The sequence below is a fragment of the Opisthorchis viverrini genome (genome assembly GCF_000715545.1).
Source record: "Opisthorchis viverrini unplaced genomic scaffold opera_v5_260, whole genome shotgun sequence".
NCBI lineage: Eukaryota > Metazoa > Platyhelminthes > Trematoda > Opisthorchiida > Opisthorchiidae > Opisthorchis > Opisthorchis viverrini.
The window spans coordinates 449,711-468,217 of NW_008751918.1; the positions used below are offsets into that span (position 1 = coordinate 449,711).

General features: G+C 46.1%; 2 protein-coding genes across 2 annotated transcripts in view; one reads left to right on the forward strand and one right to left on the reverse strand.

Annotated features, from left to right (window-relative positions):
- T265_09192 (hypothetical protein) overlaps positions 1–1,357 on the reverse strand; it is a gene marked incomplete at both ends in the record, with an annotated part of 63,978 nt that extends 62,621 nt beyond the window's left edge. Inside the window, one exon of the mRNA XM_009175204.1 lies at positions 912–1,357. Within this exon, the coding sequence (XP_009173468.1) occupies positions 912–1,318 (407 nt within the window). The remainder of the gene's footprint in view (positions 1–911) is intronic.
- T265_09193 (hypothetical protein) overlaps positions 1–7,914 on the forward strand; it is a gene marked incomplete at both ends in the record, with an annotated part of 39,302 nt that extends 31,388 nt beyond the window's left edge. Inside the window, 2 exons of the mRNA XM_009175205.1 lie at positions 579–907; positions 7,855–7,914. Of these exons, the coding sequence (XP_009173469.1) occupies positions 579–907; positions 7,855–7,914 (389 nt within the window). The remainder of the gene's footprint in view (positions 1–578; positions 908–7,854) is intronic.
- Positions 7,915–18,507: the final 10,593 nt, after the last annotated feature.

An 18,507-nucleotide genomic window follows, 5' to 3' on the forward strand; every position in this document is an offset into this window, starting at 1 on the left:
GCCTTTGTTGTCTTAACAACCATCCGCTGTGTGTCGTGAAGCAGACGGTGATGTCGCTGGTTGCAATTCGATACGTCGCAACGTGTAGGGACGCGGCATTCAAATGCTCTATGGTTAGGCTCCAGGAAATTGAAGCATAACTTGAGGCCTCTCAGTATAGTCAGTTTCTTGACCTGGGGTAGGATGCCAACCACTTCACAGTCTGAGAGGCTATGAGTCTGGGAACAGTGAGGACAAGTCACACTCGCTTTCACAATTACGACGTTGATGCGGGCCTTTCTGGGCGGGCGTTCTAAGCCCACTTTGTCTATCTGATTAGCATATCTTCTTGTGCTGGCGATAACACCGTAACAGTTTGAAGCGATGGATACACTTCTGTTAAGAAAGGATACTAAATGATCAAACTCCAGCTCTGATCCCGAACGCAGTATGTCGTCTGCCGCCTCAGCCCACTTTTCTTGCAAACGCCAAGGTAGACGTTCCACTATACGCTTGAGACTGGTTGATCAGTTCAAATCGGCCATGTAATGCATCTGTCTTAATGCGAGATCACAGTTTACCTTATCAGCCTTCGTAAGGCATCGACGTCTCCGGGAGCAATGGGCCCTCCAGTCAGAAGGTCGTTCATGAACGACTGTGCAATGTCGTGTGGCCTTCCGAACTGCGTCTTAAGGGTATCCATGGCTCTTTGGTAGCCTATCTTTCCAGGAAGGAACAAGCAGTTTTCAATGGCCTCCTTGGCTTCCCCGCAGCAATAATGAAGAAGGTACATCAATTTATTGCTGTCGTCAGCCGATCAGCTCTGCGTCTTAAGGGTATCCATGGCTCTTTGGTAGCCTATCTTTCCAGGGAGGAACAAGCAGTTTTCAATGGCCTCCTTGGCTTCCCCGCAGCAATAATGAAGAAGGTACATCAATTTATTGCTGTCGTCAAGCAGCCGATCAGCTACGCTCATCTCGAACGCTTTCATAGACTTCCAGAATTCTATCGGATTTCCGCTGAACTTATCTATTTCTATTTTCGGTAGACCGAATCCTGGCGTTGTGGTATAGTGGTCAACGCGCTTGGCGTCCATTTCGCGCGCTGCGGTTCGAGTCCCGGCCGCGTCGCCTTTTCTCGGCCGATTAGTAGATAAATTCGTGCGTTCCGTTTCCTCTGAATTAAATTTCGCCACGAATCTCTCGGCCTTCGGTTCACTGGATGGAAATCCAAGTTCACAGTCACCGCATATCGAGTTTTCCTCATCAAAGCAGTCGCAAGACAACAGCATCTGCTTGCGGGACGCTAACTTCCGCCTTCGAATATCCAGTTCCTTCATCTCTATTGCAAGCTCTTCCTCCAGTATCTCATTCTCTAACCTGCTTCTCTGTCTACCCACGTGCCTGATGGACCTTATACTACCACCTACGCTAGGTTTAGGGGGAGAATGTCGACTAAATAAAGGAGGCTGATAAATGCAAATTTCACGATCAACAGCGCTATCAGAAATATGGTTCATAGCGTTAGCAAGCTCCGGGTTGGACATAATTTCGAACGACTTGCTGCTTCTCGTTCTGGGCATATTGTTTACAAAGTTCCAGATTCCAATTGAGCTGAACGTCTGAGATCCACCGGGTACTTGAGATTTGATTTCCTGATTTGAGTACTATAGATTGATTCCAGCAACCTGTTGAACCACGTCGAGTTACACGCAAAACCCCAAAAGCCAATTCTTTCAAATGGAGGTTTATCTACATATGCGGTATTATAAGTACAATAATAAAATGATAAGGCTTTACAAACCTCAAATCGTGGGACTATGCCGGCTCCTATACACCGGTTTAGGAACCGCTAATTCCTGACGGGTCTCAAAGTCCACGCCGACTCGGAGCCACTTGTTTACAAGCTGGCGAAACCACGTGTGAACTTAAACGACACGTCCGATGACAAGGTCAAAGAACGGTTTATGTTCAGGTCAAAAACAACAAGGGTGGTATAGGCACAGACCAAAATAACAAAAAAGGGGAGTTGCGTTGTACAATATAAAAGGTAGAAGAAAGGAATCAACACCGCTCTCCCCATAATATCGGCAACTCTGGAGTTTTGCTCCCATTGTCGACCTGCCGAACTGTTTTGGACAAAACTTTCTTTTACCTGTATTCCAAATTATGGAACAAGTTCACCCATATCCGTATCTTATGATCTCATGTGAGCGTTCGAAAGGTCATTCTATTGGGAGGGATGGGCGACTTCCCGCGCCACAGCTTGCAACATACACCTTGAAATAGGCCCTAAGTCCCTCTAATTCACGCTCTCATCCCAACTTCCCATTACTAGATCCAAGCATGTATAATCACCGGCTTGAACCCCGTTCCATCAAACTTCAAGTGGGACGACTACCCTCCCAGGTTTTCTTATCTACAAATCACCACATTACCTCTTACGCAGACGTTCACTTCCTGCGACTACATCTCTATCGGCTCTCTGAAGCATTATTGTGTTGCATTGTGTTTAGCGCATGTCGCCGTAATTGTTTTCATACCCATCTCCGCCGACCTGGTTGTGTTTCCTTACATCCTGCCTTAAGATTCCGTACCAGGTCAACTCATTCGCACTTCCTTCAAGCCTGATCCAATCCCTGAATAGCTCTGACCGCTCTATGCAGTGTCCGATGCTTCGCTTTGACCGGATCCAACTAACCATGGCAAACCGAAGCCTTAGTATCTCGCTGTTGGGAACCATTTTGATCACGCGTAGCGTACCCTTATCAAACGGTGGATCTGACGATGCGTTATGTAGAAAATACTTGTTTGGTGCTACAGCACACTCATTCACAGACACACATAACACGGTGGTTCGCCTCTACTTGACATGGTGGTTCACATCAGTGCTTCATCCCTGTTAAGCCATAGCACATAGGCTCTGGGAACCTCCATTCTAATCCCATACTCTAAGAGGTAATTGTCGTTTCACTTGCCTCCGCGAATTGCCCTTTCCAGCGGCTGTTTGTTGTTTGCTTGTTCGAAATGAATGAACATTTTTAGTGACCTGGCTTTTAATCCGACCAAATGAAACTTCTGATAGCTGGGGATATTCACTAATGCGCAAACCACACTCATGACTACCCGGCTTCTTGTCACCCTACAGGTATGGTAGCATACACGAAGGGTGAAAACCTCGTGTAATGGACGGGTACGCCCTGCAGGGAGGGTCACCCATTTAGGTTGCATCACGGTGTCCTCGTATACTCGCTACTCCTCCAGTAGCAAGGATCCATCGCTCATCACCCGTGGTTCTGAGCCTGGAATTTAATTCAGGAGAACCATAAAAGAGTACCGTTGTTGTTTGTCTGTTGCTGGATTGGATTTGTTCCCGTTGTCACTTACCTGGCATTACCAAGAAATGTGAGCAAATGACAGCTGTCCCTTCGATTTAAGATATATGCAACGGGTAGCCTGTAGGTACTGCGCCAGGCTCACGGCTAACTCCGACGCGCAAGGGGCTGCAACCTTCGTCTTAGTTGTGTCGCACCACCCCAAGTCGACTTCATCATTTAGACATGATACACGTCCTCTCCTCTTGTTCTCTGAAACGATCATACGCATATAAAATGTCAATTCTCTATTATTCCTGAACACCAGCCGTCACAGCTAGCGCCCAATGGCTGTTCTTGCCATGCATCTTTCGTCTCTTGGGGCTGAAGCTGTAACTCTGTGACTGGTAAACCATACTCTTACCTTCCTGTCAAGCTGACGTAGTAGATCTCAGTTAAACTACGGTTCTTGTCCATTATCTCGGGAGCTTTTGTCCGACCACTCATTACTCGTCTACTGTCTCTGTTCACCGTGACCCGTTCTTTGCACAACGGAGGCCCCTAAGCTTCAAACCACCACCATGTAATTGCCTGTTCGAACTAGTCCGACGGCTGGCCTCTGCTAGCTACCTTGGCGAGAAAGTCCTTACCTTCCCAAAGTTAAGCGCCTGCTATCAGCTAGTACTCGGTTTTTAGGAGAGAAAACGAATCTATCGTTTTTGGGTTCGTTTAGCTTACTGCCACCCACTTTTGGTTTTCTTATACACTGACACCGTTTTATTTGATGCCTTTCGCATTCACCAGACGCTACCGCGCTCGTCCTACTTCTTTCGCACTCCGCTTCTCAAGCTTCAAACTTCAGTTGTAGTCGCGGAGGCGCCCCGTACAACTGTTATTCATTCAATCTGGCTGGTCCCGGTACACACTCACGTGTTCCTAAAACAGAAGGGAAGTTGTCCGTGACCACGCAATAACTTAAGCACGTCTGTCTCAATCTCCTTGCCTAACTCAGATCGGTCTGCCATGGGAATGTCTATCCCCTTTCCGGTTGAGGCATCCTTAATGGCCGTAACGGGGCTACCCATAAACCGAACTATGTCAGCACAGTGATGGCATGGCACCAACATACCCAGTGTGATGGCACTCCCGCAACTAGTTTCTTCAGAATCTCGAACGCAATCTTTCGCCCTTTCGAGCACATAATTTGAGCTACGAACAAATTTTTCACCCGGCTCCAGCCGCCCATATGACGAGATCATTCTAACTCGATGAAACTCTCGCCTGGATTTCCCAAACCTCATTTTCTGCCACCAATAAAATTCCGTCTCCGCTGTTTGTTGTGCCCTATGCGCTGTCTCCATATCTCCCTATTCCGATCGTTCCTCAATCAACATGATCGCAACAAGTTATTTTATACGCTGTCACTTTCTTCGACCGGCAAACGAAAGCCATCTGACATGCATATGCCTGAAAATGATGGAACCACCGCCGGTGAAATATAATTCTATTTATAGAATGGCCCGGTACGAAACTACTGGCCAATTACTTTGGCTTGATTTCTCCGGAAACCACGTTTACGCTACGATAGCTGTGAAATAAGGAACATATAATCAGTTAAATATCAATCTCAACTAAAAATGTGAGCGAGGTAAAAGAGATGGACCATCATAAATCCCAAAGTCATAAAAGCTAACTTGTTTCCACCAGTAATCTGAGAATTGGCTGGATAGGCTAATACTTGAATTCTATGACAGCAGGTTAAACGTCAGAAAACTTGCATTAAGTATCCGATATTTTTTCATTAAGTACACCAAGTTCCATTAGCGTCAATTTCTAGCAAGCAAACATGTACCAAAAGGCGTAACAAAAATACCATAGGCTGGTTGCCGTGCGTTACCCATCCTGGAATGGTTCAACCCTACAAAATGCATTTCGATTAGTGCAGCTCGCAGGATCATGGCAACATACGGGCCCAACAACCACAACGTGGCAGCAGCGTGGCGTCAACTTTTGCGACTTCTGGAAAACATCGAATTAAAGCTGTTTTTCGCCTGCAGGAAACCACAAGGGGCCAGGGCAGACTCAACCACCGGTGTACGGTCACGCGCGGAGTTTTGCGAGAACAAACGGCACGTCATCTACTTAACGGAGATAAGCCCTAACATTGATCCACTTAGCAATGTGGATAGGTATTTATACAGACGGCTACAGTAGTCAGAACGTTCCCAAATTTCACCACGTAGTGTCGGACCTTTGATGACGTAGTCCTGTAATACAATATCGCGTAGCATTCCTTTATTTCAACGCATATCAGGAGTCTGTTTAAGAAGGATCTGTCGAAAGTAAACTTACTCATTTGGTAGTTGTGCTTCAGGTAATAGGGAGTAACCATCAAGGAGTTAATACATTGAAGGAGATAAAACCTTGCAAGCAAACAAAATAGAGGTTCCTGTTTGTCAATAAGCTTGCCAACTTCTACAAGGCGCATTTACAGAGAAATCACGTTGATTTACGTCAGCTCTATAAATACAAATTGAGCGCACAGATTGAACCTTGGGTCAATCTGGTCAAATTTGGCAAAACCTTCAATGTCTGAAGTGGTTTTAAGTTTCTCAACGAATACCGTCGTGTTCTGAAATTCTGTGCTTCGTTCAAACTGTGGTTTTAGGAAAATTTATGGTGTGCACCCAAGAACCGGATGCTGCAAAACCTTTGCTTGTAGGTTTGAGGGTAAGGACCAATTGGATGAAAGTCGCTCATCTACTTCCACCTTACACAAGAAATCAGCCGACTGGTGAGAATCCTGACAAGTTCGGAATGCCACGTGGGGCCATTAATCAGAATGTGAATGTTGCCAAATCATACATGTCCGGAATCGAGGAAATCCTAGTGAACCTTTATGAGTCACCGCACTAAAGATGAACAAAACTTTCGTGCATTAGCAGTTGATTCTGGTGAGAGGACGAAGGTCGTTTTCGTGGAAATAAATGTCCACCATTGTGAATCGGCGTTCAGTGGACACAAAATAGGCGACTATAGCCAGGTGTTCCACTGCCATCGTCGGGGAAGTAACAAGGTGTGCAGTGAAGATAACCATTCATCCATCTTCACAAAAAGTCGAGTTTGGCGTGGTCAAAATCGGGAACTTGAGAACGGTTGGTAGTCAAGTCTTTAATACCAAAAAGTTCGAGAAGCGTGGTGTAGATGCTAGACATCTTAGCTGTGTTATCAGTGTGGACTTAAGCGGCACCTACAAAGTTCCAATACCAGAACTGTTTATGGGACTGGCTTCCCAAGGCATAGTTGCAAAGACGAAGGCAAGAAGCAAAATACCCCGGAGGCGCGCTGTGCATGTGGACGTGAGTGATCATTTGTACAATTGTTTACGGGCCACCATTATTTTCCTTCTAGGATGGGTTGTGGGTTAAAGGCCCTTTAAATTTACGGTAGTGACCTGATACAGTATGTTGCTCTAGCTGCTTTCTGTATGTGGGTCGGCCAAAGCCGCGTAAAACACCGATATTGGGCTGGGATGTGGATGATAGGCAACGTATGCTAGACGAACTATTCGGCCGTTCACGGGCATCCTTGTCCACAATATTGTAGATGTGACGTTTTCCAGATTGGTTCACTTCACCCAAAATTGGACCTTCGTCTTTTAGAGTTTAGAGCAGGACGCGACAGTAGCACGATGACTCCTACAGATTGCCAGGCGTTTGCTGATTAAAATGAAAGACACAATGTCCCGGTGAGACGGTGTCGGCCACCGGGTGGTTCCTCAATCATATGCCCCAGAAAACATTTACACCTCTCTTTTGCGGACATCAGACGCTTTCAGGGAATTGTTGGCCTGCCACATTGCCACCGGGAAGGCCAAAAATTCTTGAGGCTTGTCTATTGTTCTCAATTCTGCGGAACAGAGACATTTCGCGGCCGCCGAAATTTATCACACATACTCCGAGTGCAACAATTGTGTCTGGTTTTGGCGACACGGTCACTTACAAGCGTTCTTCATGGATTCTGGTGGGACTAGCCAAGAATGCGCACCAGCCAAAGCTTTTAAACAGCTGACGGCAGCTTCAGAAAACTTTGGACGATTTGTCAACTATGGTAGGCCATTAGCGTCTACTTATCTCCCAGATACGCACACTGGCCGACAAAACCTTAATTTGCTTTTCGACCCTTATATGGTGTGTTTGTATGAAAACACCGGTTTTCCGTTCATCTTCAAAACTCATCAGACCCTGCTACCTGTTGGCTTCGCCTGACACATTTTTAATGTCAAAAGTTGATTGCTCCCTAGCAAAACCTCACCGGCGCTTACAAAAGCGCTCTGAGACCAGGAAGCTACCGTTAAACGAGCAAAGAGGAAAAGTGGTTACAAAAGCGAATCCCCTTAACCAGGACAGTTTTTTCTGTCTTCAAACCTGCCACCATTAGAGACAATGGGAAGGATGAATGAAGCTAGACCGCAACGGAAGCAGTCCGCGCAAAAACTTATTTCCATTACATATGTCTCTAGCCTAACATGTAGTTATAATTTACTTTCAGGCTTTTTCTAGCGTTTACCGACAGGTGAACCACAGGAGCGTTCTAAACTGGCTTCTTCTTACCATTATTGAGTGTAAACTGCTCAGTCGGGGCATTTTCATAGCATTGTGCTGCGTATGCCATTAGGTGAACCGGAATCCGTTAACAGAAGTTAGTCTGAACTTCTTCGTGCTGGTGAACAGTGTGCAGTCCTCATTAGTAAATCGATTGGTAAATAAGAAAGCATGAAAATTAGGTTTAGTTCTAGGCTGCACCTGGATATCGTTCACTAGCATGTAGCACGAATAAATTCAATCAAACAATACACGTACACAATTTCAGTGCTTGTTCTACACCGCTGGAGTTGTGGAGGAGTCAAACTTTTGGCCACTTATCCGGACACAAATAACCTACTGCATGCGCTTGCCTAAATTTCGTCAGTAGCTGTTCCAAACGCACCGTATAACCGTAATTCATTCGCCCTGGCTGGTTGCCGGTTTGCACAATGTATGTGTTTGTACCTTTTAGGTCGATGGCAGCCACTGAACGACAGGTGTAAAACCGATCCAGGAAACTTGGGCAAAATACTGAATGCGTTGTATCAATTGGTGAATCCGCGAATACGATCTGGCATTTTGCAGGTGGCCTCGATATTTTGCTCAATCAAACAAGCAACCATGGGCAAATTCTGCGTCAGTGTAAATAAGAAAAATATGAACGTACCAATGAGGAGAGTTTGTTAACATGGACTAAAAACTTTTTATTTACTTGTTTGAGCTGGAGTCTGTCATTCTTTTGCCGATCGCGATTTACAGGTTTTATTCAACGAGACAAAAAGATCCATCTTCAAATATTCTTTGAATTCACCTGTGAGGCAAAGTTTCTACGAAATATTCCGCCGTTAATGAGGAGTTTTCGAGACGCCTGATTGTGACAAATTTTGTACAACTGTAACTACTTACTTTACAGAAAATTATCGTTAAACCCTTTTAGGCGACAAGTATGGAGTGTGCACGTATACACAAGGCAGTTAATCTCAATTTCTTCGAATGTCCTCGATGCCCCAACAACATTGGGATAAAATAAGCTCACAATCTCACAGAAACCAACCAGCATAGCAGGGTTGATTTAATAAAGGACGAACAGAGGTCTGAACAAACAGATTGGGGAGGGCGAGTGGGTTCAAAAAGTAGGGAAGGCTTCAGTTTATTCTCACAGATTGTTAAAGTCATCGGCTGAGAGCGTTTAAGAATAAACTGCCTGAATCCAATCAGTTTGATCTCTGGAGCCGACAGGACTGTTTGCCCCCTGCCAAACTTTCTTGCATTCAAGCAACAAAGCCTATGATCTAAAAGGCATACAACTGGTCTTTTTCTGTAATAGTGGTGCGTCTTTTGTAGCTAGCATGAAAAACGTAATGCGAAATATCTGAGAAAAAACACAAACGATGTTTTACTGGTTAGTGAAAGCACCATATGGATTCAAAACCAAAACGACCTATCGGTCCATCACCCCGCAACACAGGGTGGTGTCTCTCCAATTTTATCAGCAGCAGACCAATCCACAAACGGGAGAATGACTATTAATGTAGGTTTCACTTGGTGGATTTCGCGCAGCTAAAATCTTCGTTTAGCGCGGAACACAGGAGCGGATGGGTTCATTCATCCATGGAGTAATACACCGCATCGAGGGTTTTGTCCAGGTTACCCGGATCTGTTTTATACTTGTCGTTCAGTGTCTGCCATCGACCAAGAAGGCACGAGCCAAAAAGGCGTAGCTCTGCTACTAGTGGATGAAATCAAAGGTTAGCACACAGTGCTTAATACGGCCCAGTGAAGCCTTAACTAACGCCTGGTCAACGAGAAATCTCTTGGTGCAGTGGAGCTGAAAACTGGTAATTTCAATTTTTCAGTGTCTATAGAGTTCGGACAACATTCTTCAATGTCGATGTCAATGCTTGTGGTTGATTTTTTGGTAGGCTTCACCGCACATATGACCCAATCCAGCCCAGAATCTGTGATTGGGTGTGGAGAACATTGTTGCGTCTTCGTCGTCTGCTGCGGAAATAAGCGATGATAGCTCTGCGTATTTCGGGCACTGTGCCCTCGGGATGCTTTCTCCCTTAGGAGCAGCGCTGCTTTTGGTAGTAGAGGGGTGTACGGCGGTTAGAAGGAGCTGTAATCCGAAGTCTCTGTTGTTTGCATTTGCGTGTTTTTTAGAGCAAAATAGGCTTTAACTATTATCTGTTTAGCTGAAGCTTTGACGTCGACTGAACGGGCACCAAGCTGGAGCCCGTTTCGTGCTTCTTCCAGTATTTTTGACTCATCTTTCGCACCTCTAAAAGACTATCCTCCAAAGTGTTCTTGATCTTTGGGCAAGCTTCTTGAGCGCCGACAACCCACTCCAAGATATTCTGTGCGTCAGATGGGGAGGAAAGGGGACTATAAACCAAAACGCTTACTTGCTTCCATTTCAGCTTAACCACTCTGCGTGGGATGATCCGTGGTCGGGCCCGCGGAGGACACCGCCAAGGAGAAACTGTGCCAGGTTCGTTGGCGTGTTTTTTCTGGAGAATTATCTCCAGATAATGAGACTAATCTCCATCATGCGCCCGCCCACTAGAGACACCGTGGCAGTCTTGTATGCTACATCACAGTGTTCGGCGACCTTCGCAGCCAACGGTCTCGGGTTGGATAACGCTAGGTACTCGTTCGTTTGGGAAGGAGCGTTTGCCATCTACTTTCGTCTGAGCTGCTTGTTTTTTGTGGTTGACAACGGCCCTGGTGCCCAAGCCCTCCGGCGGCGTTCGCTCACTGACAAAATCGCCACCCTCAGTCCATACCCTCTGGGAATACGAACTGCTTAACTAAACTCGGCAAATTTGTTTCGGTGCCCTAAAGACACTGCATAGTCGTAACGTGCCACTAAAAGGCCAGGCGGGACCAAACCCATACTTGCAGGCCAGGTGATCTATGTGACATATAGATTAATCTCTCTGTGGGCTACGTGAACCTCAGTGGGCTGCCGAATGGGTAAATCTCTTCCGGAATCCAAAGAGGTACGGAGGCTTTTTCCAAACCATAGGATTTATGAGGTCATCTTGATATCGAAACCATGTGAAGAACATCAAAAGTGCATTGCTTGGCCTTCGGCGTGCAGTAACTGTAATGTATCGGCTCAGTCCTCGGTCCGAAATGTCCAGCCTTGTGCTCTTGTCAAAAGGACGACTTGTTCTCAATTCTGCGGAACAGAGACATTTCGCGGCCGCCGAAATTTATCACACATACTCCGAGTGCAACAATTGTGTCTGGTTTTGGCGACACGGTCACTTACAAGCGTTCTTCATGGATTCTGGTGGGACTAGCCAAGAATGCGCACCAGCCAAAGCTTTTAAACAGCTGACGGCAGCTTCAGAAAACTTTGGACGATTTGTCAACTATGGTAGGCCATTAGCGTCTACTTATCTCCCAGATACGCACACTGGCCGACAAAACCTTAATTTGCTTTTCGACCCTTATATGGTGTGTTTGTATGAAAACACCGGTTTTCCGTTCATCTTCAAAACTCATCAGACCCTGCTACCTGTTGGCTTCGCCTGACACATTTTTAATGTCAAAAGTTGATTGCTCCCTAGCAAAACCTCACCGGCGCTTACAAAAGCGCTCTGAGACCAGGAAGCTACCGTTAAACGAGCAAAGAGGAAAAGTGGTTACAAAAGCGAATCCCCTTAACCAGGACAGTTTTTTCTGTCTTCAAACCTGCCACCATTAGAGACAATGGGAAGGATGAATGAAGCTAGACCGCAACGGAAGCAGTCCGCGCAAAAACTTATTTCCATTACATATGTCTCTAGCCTAACATGTAGTTATAATTTACTTTCAGGCTTTTTCTAGCGTTTACCGACAGGTGAACCACAGGAGCGTTCTAAACTGGCTTCTTCTTACCATTATTGAGTGTAAACTGCTCAGTCGGGGCATTTTCATAGCATTGTGCTGCGTATGCCATTAGGTGAACCGGAATCCGTTAACAGAAGTTAGTCTGAACTTCTTCGTGCTGGTGAACAGTGTGCAGTCCTCATTAGTAAATCGATTGGTAAATAAGAAAGCATGAAAATTAGGTTTAGTTCTAGGCTGCACCTGGATATCGTTCACTAGCATGTAGCACGAATAAATTCAATCAAACAATACACGTACACAATTTCAGTGCTTGTTCTACACCGCTGGAGTTGTGGAGGAGTCAAACTTTTGGCCACTTATCCGGACACAAATAACCTACTGCATGCGCTTGCCTAAATTTCGTCAGTAGCTGTTCCAAACGCACCGTATAACCGTAATTCATTCGCCCTGGCTGGTTGCCGGTTTGCACAATGTATGTGTTTGTACCTTTTAGGTCGATGGCAGCCACTGAACGACAGGTGTAAAACCGATCCAGGAAACTTGGGCAAAATACTGAATGCGTTGTATCAATTGGTGAATCCGCGAATACGATCTGGCATTTTGCAGGTGGCCTCGATATTTTGCTCAATCAAACAAGCAACCATGGGCAACTTCTGCGTCAGTGTAAATAAGAAAAATATGAACGTACCAATGAGGAGAGTTTGTTAACATGGACTAAAAACTTTTTATTTACTTGTTTGAGCTGGAGTCTGTCATTCTTTTGCCGATCGCGATTTACAGGTTTTATTCAACGAGACAAAAAGATCCATCTTCAAATATTCTTTGAATTCACCTGTGAGGCAAAGTTTCTACGAAATATTCCGCCGTTAATGAGGAGTTTTCGAGACGCCTGATTGTGACAAATTTTGTACAACTGTAACTACTTACTTTACAGAAAATTATCGTTAAACCCTTTTAGGCGACAAGTATGGAGTGTGCACGTATACACAAGGCAGTTAATCTCAATTTCTTCGAATGTCCTCGATGCCCCAACAACATTGGGATAAAATAAGCTCACAATCTCACAGAAACCAACCAGCATAGCAGGGTTGATTTGATAAAGGACGAACAGAGGTCTGAACAAACAGATTGGGGAGGGCGAGTGGGTTCAAAAAGTAGGGAAGGCTTCAGTTTATTCTCACAGATTGTTAAAGTCATCGGCTGAGAGCGTTTAAGAATAAACTGCCTGAATCCAATCAGTTTGATCTCTGGAGCCGACAGGACTGTTTGCCCCCTGCCAAACTTTCTTGCATTCAAGCAACAAAGCCTATGATCTAAAAGGCATACAACTGGTCTTTTTCTGTAATAGTGGTGCGTCTTTTGTAGCTAGCATGAAAAACGTAATGCGAAATATCTGAGAAAAAACACAAACGATGTTTTACTGGTTAGTGAAAGCACCATATGGATTCAAAACCAAAACGACCTATCGGTCCATCACCCCGCAACACAGGGTGGTGTCTCTCCAATTTTATCAGCAGCAGACCAATCCACAAACGGGAGAATGACTATTAATGTAGGTTTCACTTGGTGGATTTCGCGCAGCTGAAATCTTCGTTTAGCGCGGAACACAGGAGCGGATGGGTTCATTCATCCATGGAGTAATACACCGCATCGAGGGTTTTGTCCAGGTTACCCGGATCTGTTTTATACTTGTCGTTCAGTGTCTGCCATCGACCAAGAAGGCACGAGCCAAAAAGACGTAGCTCTGCTACTAGTGGATGAAATCAAAGGTTAGCACACATTCCTTAATACGGCCCAGTGAAGCCTTAACTAACGCCTGGTCAACGAGAAATCTCTTGGTGCAGTGGAGCTGAAAACTGGTAATTCAATTTTTCAAGTGTCCATAGAGTTCGGACAACATTCTTCAATGTTGATGTCAATGCTTGTGGTTGATTTTTTGGTAGGCTTCACCGCACATATGACCCAATCCAGCCCAGAATCTGTGATTGAGTGTTGAGTACACTGTTGCGTCTTCGTCGTCTGCTGCGGAAATAAGCGATGATAGCTCTGCGTATTTCGGGCACTGTGCCCTCGGGATGCTTTCTCCCTTAGGAGCAGCGCTGCTTTTGGTAGTAGAGGGGTGTACGGCGGGTAGAAGGAGCTGTAATCCGAAGTCTCTGTTGTTTGCATTTGCGTGTTTTTTAGAGCAAAATAGGCTTTAACTATTATCTGTTTAGCTGAAGCTTTGACGTCGACTGAACGGGCACCAAGCTGGAGCCCGTTTCGTGCTTCTTCCAGTATTTTTGACTCATCTTTCGCACCTCTAAAAGACTATCCTCCAAAGTGTTCTTGATCTTTGGGCAAGCTTCTTGAGCGCCGACAACCCACTCCAAGATATTCTGTGCGTCAGATGGGGAGGAAAGGGGACTATAAACCAAAACGCTTACTTGCTTCCATTTCAGCTTAACCACTCTGCGTGGGATGATCCGTGGTCGGGCCCGCGGAGGACACCGCCAAGGAGAAACTGTGCCAGGTTTGTTGGCGTGTTTTTTCTGGAGAATTATCTCCAGATAATGAGACTAATCTCCATCATGCGCCCGCCCACTAGAGACACCGTGGCAGTCTTGTATGCTACATCACAGTGTTCGGCGACCTTCGCAGCCAACGGTCTCGGGTTGGATAACGCTAGGTACTCGTTCGTTTGGGAAGGAGCGTTTGCCATCTACTTTCGTCTGAGCTGCTTGTTTTTTGTGGTTGACAACGGCCCTGGTGCCCAAGCCCTCCGGCGGCGTTCGCTCACTGACAAAATCGCCACCCTCAGTCCATACCCTCTGGGAATACGAACTGCTTAACTAAACTCGGCAAATTTGTTTCGGTGCCCTAAAGACACTGCATAGTCGTAACGTGCCACTAAAAGGCCAGGCGGGACCAAACCCATACTTGCAGGCCAGGTGATCTATGTGACATATAGATTAATCTCTCTGTGGGCTACGTGAACCTCAGTGGGCTGCCGAATGGGTAAATCTCTTCCGGAATCCAAAGAGGTACGGAGGCTTTTTCCAAACCATAGGATTTATGAGGTCATCTTGATATCGAAACCATGTGAAGAACATCAAAAGTGCATTGCTTGGCCTTCGGCGTGCAGTAACTGTAATGTATCGGCTCAGTCCTCGGTCCGAAATGTCCAGCCTTGTGCTCTTGTCAAAAGGACGACCAAAAGTTCGCAAATTGCATAACGCGCAAAACCAGGTCAACAACACCTCTATAATGTGTTTGTCTATATGTATTATATGCGGTGACAACATTCTGAAAATTCAAAGGCCTTCTGGATGCGCCATTGACAATCAGCACCCTGCGGACACTGGATCAATTTTGACTGCTGTGTCCACCCTTAGGCCAATCAGAGCCAGGCCTGGTGACAGGCCGACAGAGGCCTGAAATTCTGACCAATCACATGCGCGGTAGGTTCCTGGCTCTAGCAGTGTGCAACTACGCGTGGTGAACGATTTCCGTGAGCGTTCTTCCCTAACATGGTGTCTCCGATTCATTACGCAGGTCTGGTGAGAACATCGAGTTGGTGGTGGCAAGGTCCACTAGTTGATTTTCAAGCTAGACCGACTGTTTATGTTCGGACTACATCGGTTAGACTAGTCCGTTATGCGGCTGTGGTTCCCTTGCATTCCTGGTTCACCGCGAACAAAGCGCTAGCACCTGAGGCCGCAGACTGCTGTAAGAAATAAAAAATTCCAAGGCAGATTGCTGTCTGCAGATCTAATTGACTCCGCATGAATATGGCAGGTACCACCAGCGTCGAATCTCATGAACCTCGCGCAAAACTGGTGACTTGTTTGCTTGTAAATCGTCTCTTCTCAGGTAACGGAAATTTAATCATTGAAACTCGTGACACCAAGACTTCACACCTTTTTTCCCAGTTTCCAGACCCTGAAGGAGCTACTGACATCAGGATGTTGCTGAGTTTCGATACAGGGGGCTTATTCCTTCCTTCAAAATGTTGACTTCATGAAGCTCCCATGAGCTTACTTCACGGGCAAGCTTCGTATAAACGTAACCAAAGCTTTACTCCTGAATTCCAACCCTGTTTGATACCAGCGGTGTAAGTTTACTTCCAAAACACCACCGACAGCACATTAGTGTTCAACACCAATGCTTCGCTGCCGTGCCTCGAAAACAAAACTGAAAACCGGCTGGAGATCTTAGCGTCGTATTTCGGACCAACCGGAGATACAGAATCAATATGTACAAAGTTCGATTGTTGTGGCACCTTTGTCTCTGTGGCTAGGTCTGGCGCATACCATCACACCGTTGGTCATGATGATCAAAGCCCCCAGAATCACTTGCTTCTGACCCTTTGTTTTGCAGGACAAGCGTAGGAACAGCGTTGGGATGGGTCCAGCTTTTGGACAGAAGACTGCTAGCGAGGCACGTTTTAAGCCGCTTCAGCCTGACCTGCCGAAGAGTATGTGGTAGCCTGTTTTCAAGTTCCTGTGACTCCACCACTGGAGATCGCTACGTTATGTACTGATCTGTATCACACTGCGACCACTATCCTACTCCAAACTGCGCCTTTCAGGTGACTTTTTCACATTTACTGGCCCTTTAGGCGGGTGATTCGTGGCTGGGTGATTGCGAACCACAGGACTAGTGGATTTCAGGTGTCTCCGAAACTTTCGTGAGATACAGCGTTAAAAATGAATCAGTTGCACTGGATGGTAATTGTCAGACTCGAAGAAACTCTGGAAATGGTGGTACCGTCCATGCACTTCAAGTGAGCCCGATTTTGGATGACGTCGAGCGTGCACTGTACTGAGGAGCTTGTTTCCCTTTAACTGATCAGTACCCTTTTTGTAGCCGCCACTCCAAAACCGTAGCAATGTGTTCCATCAAGGTTGGTCGGTTACTATTTTGGGTGGCGAATAGCTTAAATATCTATATCTCAGTGCATTTGGGACACGCTGCGCACTACGCGGTAGCAGTAGCCCAATCCGGGGAACAAGGAAAAGTTCTACCCCGGTGCACAGCATGGAACAATGGTGCCAATTTCGGAGTGACGTTAGGATACAATTCGGAGCAAGTAACGTGAAATGACTGACAGCTTCCAGAGTACCTTTAACGGAGCACTGCCAGTCCCTGTGGAGTCACAACCGAAATTATTGTTCAAGAAGATTCCTCGCTTTAGAATGGATTGAGGATCCTCGTTTTATACTCAGTGATGTGTTTGACAGTGGCCTATACTCGCCACAATTGTCAGCGCTGTCGTCGTCAATGACCTGAACAACGGTGTGTAGCCTTGGGGTTTTGCTTCCGCACAACGACGTCGTTTTGTCTAAAGAAATTAGTAAAATCAATGTCACACGCCCGACTTGTCACATCAACTTTAAATCAAACGCTCAGGTTAAAAATCGACATGACGTCCATGGACGTTGTTTAGGCATCACTATCCTCCGTCCTTGACCAAGCTCGAGAAGGGTTTCTTAGGCTCCATCTCGGAAGGTTGGTCTCACATACAGCACCAACATTTTGTCCCTCTAGGTTTTTCACCATCCCAAACTAATTAGGATTGATGAGCTGGCATGTGCAGCACAACCGTGCCATCGTGGCTTGAATGCCGAATGCATGTACCTGATATGTATCTGTGTCCTTATCATTGTGAATTCCCTGGTCCGAACCGGCTCTAGCCATGCCGTTCAAATGCCATGGGAGAACTAGAATCCTCAGTCCGCAGTGACAAAGTTCTCAAACGTACTGCAACTCCACCCGTATTTTAGCCCTTAGAAACCCCGTGATAAGACTTTTGGGTGCCACAGGTTGTACAGGTTAGGGGACTCTATTCCCATTCGTTTATTGGCTTCATGTCTCCGAACGCCTTCAGAGCCAGAGCAGCTGGTGCGATATGTAAGATGGTACAAAACATTTCTTTCAGTGGTTATAGACACGTTCGTAGACTGCATCCAAGGTACAACTACACTTTGTAGGCACGACTTAAATGCAGAAGGATGGGATCTCTGTGATCCCTTTTCAGTAACGCTTGCGATTCTTCCTGCTTCGCAAAAATGATAACGGTTTCCGGCTATATATTCCGGCTCTATAAGGTCTCTTTGCAGAAGTATGAACATCTAGTTCCAGAGACCATCATTATCTCATCAACGATGAAGTGAGACTAGGGTGGTGGCAATTGGCATCCTCCTCAGACACCGCCACTTGTGCAACTTACTTTGTGCATTTTCTCGTTAATGTCGTACTTTTTTCTCGTCGTTCAAAATCTGGCCACCTGTCTCCGATTGGCGAATAAAGACGGTCACCCTTAGAGTTGTCAGTTACCCCATCCGCCTTCGTCTTCTCACTCTCTTTTCATTTCTGCGTGTGACGCCTGCAAAGCTTACGTGGATAAATCTAAAGGGCATGTTTAGCTTCTGCTGTGTCAGAAGGTCGCCCAGTTTGACTGACGCCGGATCTTTTCAATGGAGATTTCGTCTTATGAGTGAAACCAATCTATGCTGAAAAGCTTACAACTGTTTTATTCCCATTACGGTGCATCAATGTGCGCATCTAACGAAAATCCAGAGGGGCTCCAACCCACAACTTCCCAGGTAGTGGTTGAACGCGACCATTCAGTCTGATGTGACGAGTTATCAGACGTCAGGTGAACGGGAGCGTGCAAACCGACCATGAAGTGTGATGGACACGGAAGGCCAAGGAAATGGAAGAAGCCCAGAAAGCCGGTAATGCCCGAAGATTATTTCAGTCAATCTGTGCGACGGGGCCCCGGAAACCACCTGTGAGTGATCGAAA